At 36.7% G+C, this 19,853-nt stretch overlaps 1 protein-coding gene and 1 pseudogene across 1 annotated transcript; both read right to left on the bottom strand.

The window, feature by feature from the left end:
- Positions 1–4,722: 4,722 nt before the first annotated feature.
- LOC102805143 (uncharacterized) lies at positions 4,723–11,569 on the bottom strand (annotated as a pseudogene).
- Positions 11,570–16,576: 5,007 nt separating this feature from the next.
- Positions 16,577–18,859, bottom strand: LOC100366687 (tripartite motif-containing protein 2-like). Its single transcript, XM_002740699.2, has one exon. The coding sequence runs from the start codon at positions 18,857–18,859 to the stop codon at positions 16,577–16,579; it is 2,283 nt and encodes a 760-aa protein (XP_002740745.2).
- Between the last annotated feature and the right edge of the window lie 994 nt (positions 18,860–19,853).

The raw sequence follows: 19,853 nt of genomic DNA, 5'->3' as shown, positions 1-19,853 counted from the left end.
CATTTTAACATCTATGCCTTAAACTTTGTTTTCCCTACTGTTTGCAGGTTCATATTGTAAAATTATTTTACCATAGTAACCTCTCAAACCGGGACATGTGTCAGGAATCCAAAGTTTAATTGATTTCCAAGTATTACGCCCTCCCTGTTAGGCTTATAAGCTTTTAAATGCATACGTGATTTACATAGAAAGGGGAATACTTTGTGACTTGTTATAGGTGGAGAAATAAAGAAATACTTAATACATATATTGCATGCAAGGAGAGTAGCCTGATTGAACGAATTTACCTGGGGTGAGATTTGTCTCCAAATACTATGGTACTGAAGACTTGATTCCCGAGAATCAGAATGAATTTGAGGTTAATAAACTTTGGTGAATTTGGTTAGACGGGTCAACAAACTCGGTTTTGCATTTCTGTCAGTTTGCATAACATTCCTGTCGCACTTGATGTGGTAGTTTCTCGCAATTCTTCTGGTTTCGACCAATTAGAAATGAGCAGTGTAAACAAAGGGGTGTCATCTTGATTTACATTATGCTCCCCAATAATTTGAACAAGAAATCGTGCCTTGGTTGGCATGTTGGACGATCCACCAGAAGTACGGTATAACACAGATAACGTCACCATTGAACTCCGGATTTGAGAATTTACTCTCTGGTCGTCCTGGTGTCAGCTATGGTACTGTACAGCGCTCTCATGATGTGAGCCACCCCTGGAAACCAAGCCGTCTGAAGTTTGTCGCCACGTTTGTTGCTTCAGTTCGACATCGTTACGTCCGGTAAAGTACATCTGCCTTACACGCACAAACAGCCAGGTTTCAGTTTCCCTCTGCCTTACCTGCATATTTCGACCGCGGTTACGTTTATCGGAACCGTCTAAAATATTTAGGCAATGCAGTAATATTTAATTAGCCGATTTTGTGAAGCTATTTGTGTATTTATTGTCAAACTTTTGTTCTTTGTATTAAAATGTGCGTACGCACGTTGCAGTTAATTCAAATTTGGTGTCATTTAGTGCTGTGCGTGTATGATGAATGTGTTCGTTCCCTTATTAATAAATTCTCCATGGTTCTTAGATGTCCAATTGTTATTGGCCTGAGATCATTGTCGTCTTGTAACGACAACCATCTTAATGATTTCCAATGCCTTTATGGCCCGTGAAAAGAACCCACAACAAGTGTGATCTATATAGTTTAAGTTATACGAATCACTGTTTGGCATTTCCATTCGCTTTGTATGAATTATTTCCGATTTAATACAAATACATATACAAATACATCTTGACAGTTGGAAATGCGAACCATTTCACGCGAGAGACTTAGTCCCGAGAGACTGCCCCCGTCGGCAGGTTTCTAGTTGAAATGAATAATTCATAGTGATGCAGACAGACGTCACGGAATAAATTATATTAACATAATGCATGCAAATTTATCTGTCGCGTATAGTACAGTCAAAACAAACTTCGCGTAAGTCGTGGGCGATCCTAGTAGCCGGCGACCCCAGTTCTTTTTTACGATTGGCCAATATAAAATAATAGACATCTGCACGAACATTTGCATATGAAAGCACCCAGATCTGGTAAGAAATCTTACCAGTGAATTGCAGCACCGGACAGTTGGTCGTGCCTAACGGCACTCCATGCTACCTGTCCCGGCGTTCGCAATTTATTCACGCCTATTACGTTTATACACAATATTTTTTAATAACAGAGTAATATTAGGTACGACAGACTGTCGACAGTCTAGAGTTGACTGTTTCAGGGTGATTATTCACGCGATAGTGATGTTGCAGATAAATAATGCATTTATTACAACTTCTAATGGTTATAAAACAAAAATAAAGAATTCCGGCTGTCGCTCCTTTTCGTGTTCGACGAACTGCTTACAACTCCCAACATTGCTGCATTTTTCAACTTGGAACAGTATGGGGTTTATTAGCGCGTATCGTGTCGAAAATCACTTTTGAGCAGGGACGTGCAAGAAAATATATTATAACGGTCTAAAAATGCACAGACAAGCAGGAGAATCTGCACTTTAGAAAATTGCTATCGTACCAAAAACGAATAACTTGTGAATAAAGGAATAAAAGAATCATAATGATAAGAAGAAAACTTCATTTTATGTGAATGAAAAGGTCGAAAAAGTGTACTTTCTCAACTTCCCTTATCTTTTCTACATCCTTATAAACATCAGCTGATCGTGATTACATTGGACTTCAAGTTGTTCCCCACCACGAGAAACACATCACCATACGACAATTGTATCGCTATTCACGATCAAACAAGGCATTCCCCGATCAAACATGGAATAATACAGGCTTAATTATATGTTAATTGGAATCAGGATTTGCGTAGATTGTTTAGGAAAGGTTCACACTTATCCCAGAATAACAATTCAACCGTGTATACTATCAGAGGGAAAATCTCCTCTATGGGGTTCTCCACACTTGCCAGGAGGAAATCTCGTCTCGTCTCTATATCTCGTCCCCTTGAGTTATGGGATCGGGTAAGTCACTTATACTTTACAGTCAAATAAGACACACACAACGAAATACGTTTCAACTCTCGTCTTAGTCGGTCAATCGAGCACTCTATAAGACACAGCGCCCTGGGGAAAAAAATCCCCAAGACTCTCTTAGACTGCGTCAACACTCGCCCCAAGGCTCTCCAGGACTGGACTCGACTGCGTCTATCGTGCTGTGCTCCACAAGACCAACTCAAACTCTCTTTATTCATTTTCAAAACACTAACCAATTACAAAACAGTAAAAAGACTCTAGATCGTAACCTTCAATCATAAGGCCAATCACACTAAGTACTGAATATGTCATATCTTTTGATTAATCGTTCACTACATTAATAACTACGAATACCAACTGTCAAAATGAGTAGTCTGAATAGCGGCGGTTATCTCGTAATTAGTTCCAAATCACTGAGCCAAGTTCCGTCCAAAACTTAAATAAGCCTAAACGATGACAGACATAACACAGCAATCCGCTAATAATCAACTAATTAAGTCGGTTAACAGATACGCAAAAACTAATTCATGACACATCCTTTCACCCAAACTGAGATTATGCCTCCCGGCATTGCATGTTCACAAATCAAAGATACCGTCCTCTACTCATCGTCATACTGGTTAAATTCAATACTAAGAAAAGGTATAAATCAAAAGAGTAAAACACACTAATTAAGTACAATGATTATAATGTCTAAATACAATGGTTATAAAGTCACAAATATCAACGGTTATAAATCAAAAAACAAGGGATAGGCTACCAATCGACTCACTTTTCTCAAAACGGTTTGCTGAGGTAACCCTTCGCTGCACTGTCTCCGTTACTAAGGTTACAAACTCTATATCAAAAGGTAAAAAAACTAAGGCTTGGCGGTGTAACCATGTGATCAGCCAATCGCTGCAGACGATATCATGATCACGTGATTACCAGGGATGCGTCTCTCGGTTAAAGCATTGCAAAGCGGTAACTAATAAACAATGAATAAACAAGCTATCAATCAAACTCCTGTCATCTACGCTTATAAACTTCGACTGAACTCACAAGTCGTTAATCTAAACACAAGTCATACGGCGTGGAAACGGAATGCAAAGACAAATCTATCATAACACATTACTCCTCTGGCAAAAAGACGGGAAAGCAAAACGATAGAAACTACTGAGTTACCTATAATCCTGTCAATCATGAACAAAAGCTTGCGTTATCAAACAATACATATATAAGCGCACCATACTCACTTCAAAAAGACATTACAAATGTTACAAAGGTGCTCTTAACTCAAAAAGCGTCAGAAGTATTCCGGAAACAACACATAAACAAAAACAACTCTTAAACGTCGGTATCTCTGTACTCGACAAATCTCAAAACTCTTAAAAAACTCATTGGGCATTACTTTCCCCATCATATTCCTTACTCATAAACTCATTAAAACACCATAAAACTTCACAAAACTCAAAACACTGTGTTGCAAATACTTGTCCACTGAGGCGCGCTTAAATCGTTATAAAGGACCTCGCACGTCACTAAATATCAGTTTAAAACAAAGATCTGGGCGCTTACACACATACAATTCAACATCACAAAAAACGGTAAGGAAAAACGATAGGAAAAGCAAGCAATACATTACATTACTGAACAATAGGGTTAGGGTTCTGGAAAAGGGTTCAACGTCCTGAGTTACACAGTGTCAGTTACAGTGTCCAACCAGCGGTTCTCTAAGCAATACACAGATAGCTAAAGTTCTAATTCAAAGTCTATATAGCGTCGTCTTCTTTCGTCGCGTTAGTCCGGGTCGTTCTTTCATCTTCTTGTCTTTAATGTCGCTCAATTCTTAATTATACAGTCCTATCCGGTACTCGTCCTTCATAAGGGGTTCAGAAGTCTTCATCTCTTCAGCGTTGTACATCGGTGCCATACTGTTAATGGTGTTAGTCGTCAAGCGCGGTTTCCGAGTCGTCTCTGCCATGGAGCTGTTAGTTCGGTTCGCAAGAAAGACACACCTTCGCCATTTCACTTTTCTTCACAGGATGTCAATGTGTGTTAAACACCTGCCCGGGTTCTCCACCACGTATCAGAGGGAAAATCTCCTCTATGGGGTTCTCCACACTTGCCAGGGGGAAATCTCGTCTCGTCTCTATATCTCGTTCCCTTGAGATATGGGATCGTGAAAGTCGCTTATACTTTACAGTCAAATAAGACACACACAACGAAATACGTTTCAACTCTCGTCTTAGTCGGTCAATCGAGCACTCTATGAGACACAGCGCCCTGGGGAAAAAAATCCCCAAGACTATCGCAAGGCTGACCCAAGACTCTCTTAGACTGCGTCAACACTCGCCCCAAGGCTCTCCAGGACTGGACTCGACTGCATCTATCGTGCTGTGCTCCCCAAGACCAACTCAAACTCTCTTTATTTATTTTCAAAACACTAACCAATTACAAAACAGTAAAAAGACTCTAGAGCGTAACCTTCAATCATAAGGCCAATCACACTAAGTACTGAATACGTCATATCTTTTGATTAATCGTTCACTACATTAATAACTACGAATATCAACTGTCAAAATGAGTAGTCTGAATAGCGGCGGTTATCTCGTAATTAGTTCCAAATCACTGAGCCAAGTTCCGTCCAAAACTTCAAATAGGCCTAAACGATGACAGACATAACACAGCAATCCGCTAATAATCAACTAATTAAGTCGGTTAACAGATACGCAAAAACTAATTCATGACAATACAGTGAACGACAGAATCCCAGAGAATTAATAAACGCTTTATAAATGTTTTTTTTATAAATCAAAATGACTCACATTCTAAACAAGTGTATCAAAATCATATTACCGTTGAATCATGGGTTTCATTTTGTACCATTGCAATTTTATTGACTTTAACTCATTTATTATGAAGACAATGCAGATTTTTTCAAACAGTATATTCATGCATAATTTGGTATAGGAGAAGCATATATTTGAAATATACACGAACATGTAAATCAAAAACTTATTTTCAGTTTTAATTGTTATGTTTATTTTTTGAATAAACATATTTAATACGACTTCACCTGACTAATTGTATACAAAAGGTTAACATTAGTGCTGACTTTGACAATGTTTTAAGATAATAAATTAAATTAATAATATCAATAATAACCCCAGTTGTAATTTCATACTATATCCAAAATCCGAACAATTTAAAAAATACTCAATGATTTCCGTTTTGTTATTCATATTTAAGAGAAAATCGAGTTCATAACTTGTGTTCAATGTGATTTATATTTTTCAACACCAGATGCATTCATTGTAACATAATGATAATTTTAATCACATTGTGGTTTTGAAATGTATTAAATGTTCTATATAACAATTCAAAATATGAAAAATGCTTAATGTTTTGTTATTAAAAATAATGTAAGACCACCTGACCAACTTCTTCTACACTAGAAATATTTAAGTAAAATTTGACCTGTCATTTAAAATCAAGCAGTGTCATATATTTATCATACATTATATGCGATGGCCTTGATTAGTCATGAGATTATTTACTGTACAAATACTTTAATACAACTATTACGGTTATCAGCAACAATAACTGATAAATCATCCAACAATGCAATTCCCGTTGGATGTTTCAATTCATCTTCAATTGTGTCAATTCGACAAATAAAATTTCCTAGCCAGTCAAACTTTTGTACTTTATGATCACTACTAATATACAGATACCCATGCTTATCAAAAGCTAAATATATTGGGTTTCTCAACATTCCATCTGACATTCCAACTTCTGAAATTCTGTATAAAAGCTCCCCATTATTATCATACACTGCCGCATTATGATCAAGGTTAACACATACGAACAATCTGCCTTCATTGTCGATCTTAATACAGGTAGGAGTGGACCATTTCAATTTCATTGATTTCACAAATTCACCTTTTTGTGTAAACACTTTTGCAAATACATTCCACGTTTCACTTATAACATACACTAAACCTGTAGCTGGACATATAGCAATGCCTCTTGCACGATCTATTTCATTAGCACCAAAGTACGAAATAGTTTGGTCAAAGGGACTAATCATGGCAACTCCTGAATTCCACGCATCGCCGATAACTAGATATGTGTTGTCGTTTAAAACAGCCACATCTACTGGCTTAAACATTCTGCCCATTGGTATTATGTTTTTACACTTCCCACCCGTGTCTATGATCTGCAGTCTGTTGTTATCTTTGTCAGCAGCTACAATGTCGCCATTTTTATTTATTGCAATGCCACGAATGTTATTGAACTGCAATTCACCATCTCCTTTCTGACCTATGGTTTTGACTAAGTCTTTGACGACCTCGACTGTGAATGGTGGTCCTGGGATGGGTGTATCTCCAATCATTACTCTAATTTCATGATTTCCTTCTATGTCACCATGCAATGTAACAGAGTAGGTGCCATCATCGTTATCAGTCACTTCCATCTGCTTTTGTGAACCATCTGGCTTAATGTGAATTGCCTTCACCTCATGTTCACTCACTATATGTCTGCCCATACAGTCTTTGGTGGTAATGGATAAGTCAACTGATTGACGTTTGTGTAGCAGGTATTCTACACCATCACCAATTGTGCACTGTGATAAACAAACTGTCCGTCTGGGTTTAAACATAGATGTTATTTTGTCTACACGAGGCAAGACATGAAGATCATTCTCTTCGACTTTTATATCAATATCTTCAGCAAGCAACTTTTCAATTTGTTTTGTGTATGTATTTTTGGAAGTTAACAGTTGTGCACCACTCTCGAACTCTAAGGACTTTCGAATGTCATTGCATGTCCGCATGAAAGCGCTAAGTTTACATTCAAGATCATTTGTCTGTGTATTTAATCGTGACATTCTTTCCACACTTTCTGTTTCTAATTCATCAAGCACGTCTTGTTCAGTCTTACTTATTTCTGACCTCACCTCATCTGATGCAGTCTGCACTGCTGCCTTCTCTTTTGTGAAATTCTCATCCAGCTTATCGCGTTTTTCAGTTGCTTTAGCTATTTTCTTTGACACCTCAGACGTCTTCTTGTCCAGCATCTTTAACATCTTTACCAAGAAACTTTGATACTCATCAGCAGCATCTTTAATGGGTTTGTGGACATGCTCTGGTACACGGTGTGTTACAATTGTGCAGTCTCTACAGGTTAGCACTTGACAAGTAGTGCAGAAAAACTTTAATTCACTGCCTTGGTGAATGTCACAGAGCCTCGCCGTTTTTGGTGAAAATGGATGTGGAATGTAAGTATACTGTATGCTCAGTTCAGCGAGAGATAAAACTTTGTGAGAACGTGTTGATGTGACGTTTTTGTGCACTTTGACACAGTTATCACACAGGTATTGTTCACATATAATGCATATTCCAGATGCTGGATTAGACTCACATCCCTCACATTTCACCGATGCAGTTTTGGATAGCCTCTTTGCCCTTCGTTGCATCTCATGAAGAAGACTTGAAATAAAAAAGTTACTTTTGAGTCCAGCTATTCCTTTTTCCCCCAAATCGCAAGGGGTAGAACATGTTGGACATTTAAAATCCAGGTCAGTATTATCGGCCAAACTAATCAAACAGTGTTCGCAGAATGTATGCAAACATGGAAGAACTTTTGGTTGTTGATAATGTTCAAAACAAATACAGCAGGTCAGGAAATCTTCAGTAATCTCATCCAAAGCTTGAGCTACCTCTGTTTCAGAAGCCATGGTTATGGTAAATTGTGAAATTCTTGGTAAAGCCACAGTCTCTCCTGTAAAACCTACCACACCCTGTCGTAATTGTGTGGTGGGCAAAACCATTGTGACTGTATAAAGACAAAAACACATGTATATCAAAATCATACTGTAAACCAGTTGTATTTATCAGAAATTGAAATTATATTTTAAACGTGCGTGTCATTGATTTATTGGTATGAGTGAATCCCAATTTATGATCATGATTATAACAATACACAAAATCTGAGACCCCACTTAAATTTGGTTTAGTCCATGATTAAAGAATTTATTCCAGTCACGTAAAAAGTGTATTGTTGTCTACAGCAACATGGTACGTGTGTCAAATATCAAGCCACACAGCACACAGAAGTCTGGCACACTCTCCACCTAGTCTGATGGCCGATATTTCACCGTTGAGCCTAAGTTATTAACAGTGATAATACAGGAAGAATTAAAATAAATTCTTGTCCAGTGTGTAGCACTATTTAACCACAGATTACAGGTGGAAAAGTGGGGATATGAATCCTGTAGTAAACTAGTGAATTTACCTAGGCCGAGATTCATAAGGTCACCCTGTAATACAACACGCCTAATAACCATGCAGGTAAATCAATACGACACACTCAAGCCAATGCAACCTGTTAGTGACAGTCACGTGAATGACATTCCATATAAACTTGACGACCTTTGTTCTTTGTCCACTAGCGTTCCCAAATAACATAGAAATATTCTTTTCATCATGGAGGCATTTCCATTGCATAGTGGCATGGATGAATATATTTCACATATAATAGTATTCAGCAAGGATACGCCAATTTATGACCTTGATGGGGTTGGTTATCCCAATGTAGGGTTTTGGTACTGCAAGCAGTGATAGTTAGTCAAGAACCCCCAAATAATTTAAGCTGGATACTGTGGCCAAACTATTAACTCAATGTGGCAATTGAACCCAACCAAAATATCTTTGAACGTGAATAGTTTTGTCATATTATTCCTCTCTCAGTATCCTCACCAGGTATGCATTTACGACATTACATTATGCATAGAGGTATTTATGACCACTGTTCCTGTATTGGGTTTAATCACATATTGTGTATCTGAGAAATAACTCAATTGAGTCAACTAATTTCAGCTGAGATCTAAATAAAGTACAACATGAATCCATATTTCTTTATTTCATCAGTGGATTGGGTAATAAAATATTACATTGAAAGAACTCAACTCAATAATTACTCAACGAATAATGTTATGCAATTATTCTTATTATAAGCGGCCACTACTGTTCGTCATTCAAAACTGCAATGCCCGTCGGCTCATTCATTCCATTGGCATGTGTATGCACAAGGTAAACAAATCTTCCTTTACAGCCGTATTTCCGTACCTCTTGTTGACTGGCGATATAAAGATAGCCATACTTGTCAAAAGCTAAACACTTTGGATAGTTCAACTGCACTGGCTTTGAGGAATATGAAATGCTGTATAAAAACACTCCATCTCTGTCATACACTTCAACATCATGTGCTACACACACATAAAGCAGACCTCTATTGTCAAGTCTAATGCAACTAGGGGTTGATCGTTTTAGCTTCAGTGATTTCACAAATTCACATTCTTGCGTAAATACCTTCACAAATACATTTATGTTTTTGTTTAAAACAAACACTAAACCAGTAACAGGGCATATGGTAATGCTTTTTGCTTGTTCTAATTCATTCTTACCAAAGAATGAAACAGTGTTTTTATTCTGATTTACCACAACTATACCAGAACTGCGTCTATCGCCAATAACCATATATGTGTTGTCGTTCAAAACAGCCACATCAATTGGCTTAAAATGTCTTTCCAATGATATTATTTTTTTACATTTTCCAGTAATGTCAATGATCTGCAGTCTGTTATTGTCTTTGTCAGCAGCTACAATGTCGCCATCTTTATTTATTGCAATGCAACATGTGCTATTGAACTGCAATTCGCCATCTCCTTTCTGGCCTATGGTTCTGACTAAGCCTTTGACGACCTCAACCGTGAATAGTTGTCCTGGGATGGGTGCATCTCAAATCATTACTCTAATTTCATGATTTCCTTGTATGTCACCAAGCAGGGTAACATAGTAGGTGCTATCATCATTATCAGTCACTTCCATCTGCTTTTGTGATCCATCTGGTTAATGTGGATTACTTTCACTTCATGTTCAATAACTATATGTCTGCCCATACAGTCTTTGGTGGAAATGGGTAAGTCAACTGATTGACCTTTGGCTAGATATTCAACACTTTTACCAAAAGTACATTGAGATACACACACTGACTGTTTTGGACTGAACATTTTTAAGACTGTCTCACCTTAAGGAAGCACATTAAGGACATTTTCCTCCACATTCGTTACAGTTTCGTCAATAAGTTGTTCGATGTGTTGCACTGTGGAACGTTTTGATGATAACATGTCTACAGCATCCTTCGAATGCAAGAATTTGTGAATTTCAGTAGAAGTCTGTATCAACGATTTGTGTTTCATTTCAAGGTTATATACTTGAAGGTTTAAAGGTTTCATCATTGCCATGCGTTCAATTTCCAGTTCATTAATTACAGACTCCTCTTTCTTACTGACAGCTTTGCTCATGTGCTCGGATGCGCCTCCCACTGCTGCCTTCTCTTTTGTGAAATTATCATCAAGTATACTACGCAGTTCGGTCATTTTTCTCATGCCTTTTGATAGGACATCTTTCCTGTCTTCCAGTATCTTCACACTTTCTACCAAATAACTGTGACATTCATCAACAGCTTCCTTTATGGTTATATGGATATGCTCTGGCATACGGTGTGTCACAATAGTACACTCTGTACAGGTAGGCACTTGACAAGTCTTGCAGAAATACCTTAGTTCATTACCATAGTGAATGGAGCAAAGCCCATGGGAACGTGTTGATGCAGTTTTGGACAAGCTTTTTGATCTTTTTTTCATCTCATGAAGAAGACTTGAAATAAAAAAGTTACCTTTTGAGTCCAGCTATTTCCTTTTCTCCCAAATCACAAGGGGCGAAACATGTTGGACATTTGAAATTCAAGTCAGTCTTATTCGCTAAAGTTATTAAACATTGTTCACAGAATGTATGCAAACATGGTAGAACCTTTGGTTGTCGATAATGTTCAAAACAAATACAGCAGGTCAGAAAATCTTCAGTAATCTCATCCAGAGCTTGAGCTACCTCTGTTTCAGAAGCCATGTTTGTGAAATTCTCGGTAAAGCCTACTACAACACACCCAATGTAATGGACGAAACCATTTTAACTTGGCCACAGCATAAACACATGTATATCAAAATGTTAATCAATCTTAAATATCTTAAATATATGAGTGTCATTAGTTTATTGGTGTCAATGAATGTTATTAATCATAATTAAAAATAAAACAGAATCTGGAACCCCACTTATTAACATGCTTTAGTCCATGATTGATGATTCCAGACATGTAAGGAGAACATTGTGACGTTGTCAAAATAACAACATGATAAGTAAGTCGAGTGTCAAATGTCAGCACACAGTACACAGGAATTTGAAGACAATTTAAACTCTGCTCAATGAAAGATATAAGTCTATGTGAACATATAATAGTTGTGTGTAATTCGACACAGTTTGTACACATGTTTTGTTCCAATTTAATGCATGTTTACGGCGCTGTGTTAGACTCATTGCGTATTCTGGATACCGTTTTGTTCAAGCTCTTCGGTCTCGACATAAAATGATTTACCCTTCAGTCCAGCCATTCCACCTTCATTCAAATCTTATGAAGCGGAACAGGTTGCACAATTCAAATATGGGCTATTCGCCTCGACAACAGTATTTACACAATGCTCGCAGTATGTAGACATAGTAGAACGTTTGGTTGTTGGTAGCACATTACGAAATCATCATCAATATCATTCAGGCATGCACTACTTGAGACATTGAACTCATTGACAGATCAATAACGTAGGTAACTGTATATACAAGTTGTTATGATCTGATCAGTAATTAAGTTGCCAACAAAACCAATTTTAGTTACCAAAACTATACATATACTTACAAACTCTGTGCCAAGCCAAATGAATCGTCCATATCTTTGTATCTCAAATCAATGCCTATGTATAAAGAATCTAAAAATAGAAAAAAGCAAATCATCGTCATTGACAGAGTTCAAGTCCAGTTTTTAGTGTTTGTATTCAGCATGTTAAAAATATAATAAAATGGCACCTTATCCAGGTGTTGTTTAGTCAAACTGACAACCCTCCTAGAAATATGATCATTCTCATATCATACAATATTGTATAATCCACACATAAACCAGTAAGACATTTTGAATCAAGTCATAAAACAAAACATTATGTCTGTTGTTCATATCAACTTTGGCTGAAATTGGCCTAGGCATACTTGAGAAATGGTTCATGACAGGTTAAAATTTTGTTATTTTGGGTATTTTTTTAATGCAAATATGTCATCAAAACAAAAACAAAAATCAAAGTTTTTGTCTCTGTATCTACTTTCATCAAAACCAATAAAAGCTTGTTTGAGAAATGGATAAGGAGACATGAAATTAACACCAACATGGCCACCATTGAAACAGTTGATGACATGTTAAAATTTTATGATTTAATTTTTTCCCCAAAATTTAAATGCCTAGCAAGAACCAATGAATTTTTTTTAATATTTTTTTTCTCTGGTGTTCGTTGTTTGAGAGCGCGATCACCTGGGTTAAAGGTGAGACTAACATGTGGTCTTTGTTTAATACTTAGCAGGTGTGTACCTGTGGGATTATTCTGTGTGTATTTGGATGTTCTAATCTTGGTGTTTTTCCAGTGATTTCTCTAGGTGCAGTCCAAATACAGTAGGTGTGTCTTGTTTACCTGAGTTTTGCAAGAGTTTGAGCTGGCCAACATGTGCGTTTTTTTCATATGGTTGATTACAGGCATGTTGATTTCCCATTTTAGAGCTATGTTTCAACTTTGTTTATTATTTTCATATAGTAATCTCATCATATGTTAACATTGTCGTCTATGGAGTTTCAATTAGTGGTATGAGCCCTACATGCATTACCCAAAATGCAATGCAGTAAAAGTCGCCTGTAACGTATAATTCCTTCATCCCTGTCCATATCTGTCATCTTTCAAAAGTATTTGAAATTTTATAGGCCAAACGATCGCGTCGAAGTTTCTTTTTATCTGCTTTTGTTATCTGGCCACGACAAACTACAGAGCTATGTTTTCAACTTTGTTTATTATTTTCATATAGCAATCTCATCATATGTTAACATTGTCGTCTATGGAGTTTCAATTAGTGGTATGAGCCCTACATGCATTACCCAAAATGCAATGCAGTAAAAGTCGCCTGTAACGTATAATTCCTTCATCCCTGTCCATATCTGTCATCTTTCAAAAGTATTTGAAATTTTATAGGCCAAACGATCGCGTCGAAGTTTCTTTTTATCTGCTTTTGTTATCTGGCCACGACAAACTACAGAGCTATGTTTTCAACTTTGTTTATTATTTTCATATAGCAATCTCATCATATGTTAACATTGTCGTCTATGGAGTTTCAATTAGTGGTATGAGCCCTACATGCATTACCCAAAATGCAATGCAGTAAATGTCGCCTGTAACGTATAATTCCTTCATCCCTGTCCATATGTCATCTTTCAAAAGTATTTGAAATTTTATAGGCCAAACGATCGCGTCGAAGTTTCTTTTTATCTGCTTTTGTTATCTGGCCACGACAAACTACAGAGCTATGTTTTCAACTTTGTTTATTATTTTCATATAGCAATCTCATCATATGTTAACATTGTCGTCTATGGAGTTTCAATTAGTGGTATGAGCCCTACATGCATTACCCAAAATGCAATGCAGTAAAAGTCGCCTGTAACGTATAATTCCTTCATCCCTGTCCATATGTCATCTTTCAAAAGTATTTGAAATTTTATAGGCCAAACGATCGCGTCGAAGTTTCTTTTTATCTGCTTTTGTTATCTGGCCACGACAAACTACAGACATGATACCGGCACTCTAATACGCCTGTGATAGCCCTGCGTACATTGTTGCAATGAAAACGAACACCCGGACGTTAGCAGACCACGCAAGAGCTACATCTATGAGTGCAATGTACAATCACTGATCCATAACACATTCGATATCCCCCAGTTTCTCTATTACACAAATTAATATATCAATGTATCTACCAAGGCTTCTTTACATTGTTTTTAAAATACTCACCTGGAAAAGTCGTTTATTCCACTGACTTCAAATCGTTGTTGAACTCTGACTACTTCCGCAATGATTGAGTCCCATATACATTGTCGCTTGGTGGCGCACTACTGCAGGAGGGACTTTAGGAGATGAACAGCGACACCTATCAATCATTTGAAGTAATTGGTCTTATTTTTCAATAAAATATGTTTAGTATTCACGATTTGATTGTTTCAGGATGATTATTCACGCGATAGTGATGTTGCAGATAAATAATGCATTTATTACAACTTCTAATGGTTATAAAAAAAAATAAAGAATTCCGGCTGTCGCTCTTTTTCGTGTTCGACGAACTGATACAACTCCCAACATTGCTGCATATTACAACTTGGGACAGTATGGTGCTTATGTTATTAGCGCGTAGCGTGTCGAAAATCACTTCTGAACAGGGACGTGCAAGCAAAAATATTCTAACGTGCCAAAAATGCACAGACAAGCAGGGGAATCTGCACTTTAGAAAGTACGATAGAATCGTAACCAAAAATGAATAACGTGTAAATAAAGGAATAAAACAATCATTATGATCAGAAGAAAACTTTTTCTGTAAATAGAAAGATCGAAAAGTGTATTTTCTCAACTTCCCTTCTCTTTTCTACATCCCATGTAATATTGGGGCGCAGCGTGGTGCGTGTTATGTTTGAATACTTATGGTGATTCCATTCGCTGTAATTATGAGTTCGAATCTTGTGTTGCATGTTTATCAGTTCGTGACGTGCATGTAATTTATATTTCTAAGAGTCAATGAAATTACACGAATCTATATTTTTATAATCCGTTTAGATACTGTCTAGACCCATATCACGGTCAGCTCGGGCTAAACACCCACTAAGGATGAAACAAAATATATTCAAAATATATTTTTTTTTATAACGACACGACAAGCAACATCACTGAATCCAGAGATATGTTTTCACATTACAACAAATAGACTGACGTATGTTTTATAATCATAGAGCTAAAATGTATACATCCCGGGTCGCTGTACTGTAAAGATACAATCACTGGCAATGTGCATATTCCTCGTAAGTTTGCCGCCCCGTTGTTCGTATTAAAATTAGTTTCCTCTAATACGTGGACGATATTTAGCCGATACGCAACAATATAGGATTAACTTTAATATATGCCCGTATTATAGTATAGCGTGAACAGAAAAAAAAGATATTCGAATAAATAAATAAATAAATAAATAAAAGTAGAAAAATAATCGCAGACAGTTCACATTAATTCATATGACCATAGGAAAAACTTATACAACAATACTTTATTGTTAAATTTATATAGCAGCAATTAACCCATATAACCTATTGACTGTTGTAGACGTTACACCACGTGACAAGTATGCCAGAGTCATTCGAAGGCTGAAACTGTTGACCTTTTACGACTATTTATTGACTGATACATTCAAGTGTGCCAAGCTGGGATTTTATTTATTGCACAGTTGTTAAAACAAGTGTATCACAAGAGTTTATGTCTCGTATATCTGTCATCAAACATACATTACTGTAAATCCAAAACTTGTTTTCAGTTTTATTTGTTATGTTATATTTTGAATGAGCATATTTAATACGACACCTGACCAATTGTATACAAATGGTTAACATTAGTGCTGACCTTGACAATGTTTTAAGATAATTAAATAACTTAATAATTTATATAATAACCCCAGTTGTAATTTTATATTATATGATATCTAAAATCCGAACAATTTAAAAAAGAATCAATGATTTCTGTTTTGTTATTCATATTTAAGAGAAAAACGATTTCATAACTTGTGTTCAATGTGATTTATATTTTTCAACACCAGATGCATTCATTGTAACATAATAATAATTTTAATCACATTGTGGTTTTGAAATGTATTAAAACGAGTTTAATGTTCTATATAACAATTCAAAATATGAAAAATGTTCAATGTTTTGTTATTATAAATAATGTAAGACCACCTGACAAACTTCTACTACACTAGAAATATTTAATTGAAATTTGACCTGTCATTTAAAATCAAGCATTATCATATATTTACATTATATGCGATGACCGTGCTTAGTCATGAGATTATTTACTGTACAAATACTTTAATACAACTATTATGGTTATCAGCAACAATAACTGATAAATCATCCATCAATGCAATTCCCGTTGGATGTTTCAATCCATCTTCATTTGTGTCAATTCGACAGATAAAATTTCCTAGCCAGTCAAACTTTTGTACTTTATGATCACTACTAATATACAGATACCCATGCTTATCAAAAGCTAAATATATTGGGTTTGTCAACTTTCCATCTGACTTTCCAGCTTCTGAAATTCTGTATAGAAGCTCCCCACTATTATCATACACTGCCGCATTATGATCAAGGTTAACACATACGAACAATCTGCCTTCATTGTCGATCTTAATACAGGTAGGAGTGGACCATTTCAATTTCATTGATTTCACAAATTCACCTTTTTGTGTAAACACTTTTGCAAATACATTCCACATTTCACTTATAATATACACTAAACCTGTAGCTGGACATATAGCAATGCCTCTTGCACGATCTATTTCATTAGCACCAAAGTACGAAATAGTTTGGTCAAAGGGACTAATCACAGCAACTCCTGAATTCATTGCATCACCGATAACTAGATATGTGTTGTCATTTAAAACAGCCACATCTACTGGCTTAAACTTTCTGCCCATTGGTATTGTGTTTTTACACTTCCCACCCGTGTCTATGATCTGCAGTCTGTTGTTATCTTTGTCAGCAGCTACAATGTCGCCATTTTTATTTATTGCAATGCCACGAATGTTGTTGAACTGCAATTCGCCATCTCCTTTCTGACCTATGGTTTTGACTAAGCCTTTGACGACCTTAACTGTGAATGGTGGTCCTGGGATAGGTGTATCTCCAACCATTATTCTAATTTCATGATTTCCTTCTATGTCACCATGCAATGTAACAGAGTAGGTGCCATCATCGTTATCAGTCACTTCCATCTGCTTTTGTGAGCCACCTGGCTTAATGTGAATTGCCTTCACCTCGTGTTCACTCACTATATGTCTGCCCGTACAGTCTTTGGTGGAAATGGGTAAGTCAACTGATTGGCCTTTGTGTAGCAGGTATTCTACACTACCACCAATTGTACACTGTGATAAACATACTGTCCGTCTGGGTTTAAACATAGATGTTATTTTGTCTACACGAGGCAAGACATGAAGATCATTCTCTACAACTTTTATATCAATATCTTCAGCAAGCAGCTTTTCAATTTGTTTTGTGTATGTATTTTTGGAAGTTAACAGTTGTGCACCACTCTCTAACTCTAAGGACTTTCGAATGTCATTGCATGTCTGCATGAAAGCGCTATGTTTACATTCAAGATCATTTGTCTGTGTATTTAATCGTGACATTCTTTCCACACTTTCTGTTTCTAATTCATCAAGCACGTCTTGTTCAGTCTTACTTATTTCTGACCTCACCTCATCTGATGCAGTCTGCACTGCTGCCTTCTCTTTTGTGAAATTCTCATCCAGCTTATCGCGTTTTTCAGTTGCTATGGCTATTCTCTTTGACACCTCAGATGTCTTCTTGTCCAGCATCTTTAACATCTTTACCAAGAAACTTTGATACTCATCAGCAGCATCTTTAATGGGTTTGTGGACATGCTCTGGTACACGGTGTGTTACAATTGTGCAGTCTCTACAGGTTAGCACTTGACAAGTAGTGCAGAAAAACTTTAATTCACTGCCTTGGTGAATGTCACAGAGCCTCGCCGTTTTTGGTGAAAATGGATGTGGAATGTAAGTATACTGTATGCTCAGTTCAGCGAGAGATAAAACTTTGTGAGAACGTGTTGATGTGACGTTTTTGTGCACTTTGACACAGTTATCACACAGGTATTGTTCACATATAATGCATATTCCAGATGCTGGATTAGACTCACATCCCTCACATTTCACCGATGCAGTTTTGGATAGCCTCTTTGCCCTTCGTTGCATCTCATGAAGAAGACTTGAAATAAAAAAGTTACCTTTGAGTCCAGCTATTCCTTTTTCCCCCAAATCGCAAGGGGTAGAACATGTTGGACATTTAAAATCCAGGTCAGTATTATCGGCCAAACTAATCAAACAGTGTTCGCAGAATGTATGCAAACATGGAAGAGCTTTTGGTTGTTGATAATGTTCTAAACAAATACAGCAGGTCAGGAAATCTTTAGTAATCTCATCCAGAGCTTGAGCTACCTCTGTTTCAGAAGCCATGGTTATGGTAAATTGTGAAATTCTTGGTAAAGCCGCAGTTTCTCCTGTAAAACCTACCACACCCTGTCGCAATTCAAGTGTGGTGGGCGAAACCATTTTGACTATACCAAGACAAAAACACATGTATATCAAAATCATACTGTAAACCAGTTGTATTTGTCAGAAATGGAAATTAAATATATTGTAAACGTGCGTTTCATTGATTTATTGGTATGGGTAAATTCCAATTTATGATCACGATTATAACAATACACACAATCTGAGACCCCACTTAAATTTGGTTTAGTCCATGATTGGAGAGATTACTCCAGTCACATAAAAAGTGTATTGCGGTCTACAACAACACAGTTCATGTGTCAAATGTCAAGCCACACAGCACACAGAAGTCTGGCATACTTTCCACCCAGTCTGATGGCCGCTATTTCACCATTGAGCTTAATTAATTAACGGTGATAATACAGGAAGAATTCAAATAATATAATACCATTCTTGTCCAGTGTGTAGCACTATTTAACCACAGATTACAGGTAGGAAAGTAGAGATATGAATCCTGTGGTAAACTAGTGAATTTGCTTAGACCAAATTTCATGAGGTCATCCAGTCACATAACACGCTTAATTAACATGCAGGTTGTGACAACCTGTTAGTGACAGTCACGTGATGAACATTCCATATAAGCTTGACGACCTTTGTCCTTTGTCTACTAGCGGTCCCAAATAACAAAGAAATGTTCTATTCATCATAGAGGCATTTCCATTGCATAGTGGCATGGATTAAGATATTTCACATATAATAGTATTCAGCAAGGATACGCCAATTTATGACCTTGATGGGGTTGGTTATCCCAATGTAGGGTTTTGGTACTGCAAGCAGTGATAGTTAGTCAAGAACCCCCAAATAATTTAAGCTGGACACTGTGGCCAAACTATTAAACTCAATGGGGCAATTGAACCCAACCAAAATATCTTTGAACGTGATTAGTGTTGTCATATTATTTCTCTCTTAGCATCCTTACCAGGGATGCATTCACGACATTACATTATGCTTAGAGGTATTTATGACCACTGTTCCTGTATTGGGTTTAATCGCA

Source organism: Saccoglossus kowalevskii, chromosome 4, assembly GCF_978046115.1.
Source record: "Saccoglossus kowalevskii chromosome 4, keSacKowa6.1, whole genome shotgun sequence".
Taxonomy (NCBI): Eukaryota; Metazoa; Hemichordata; class Enteropneusta; family Harrimaniidae; genus Saccoglossus; species Saccoglossus kowalevskii.
This window is presented reverse-complemented; position numbering and strand designations above follow the sequence as displayed.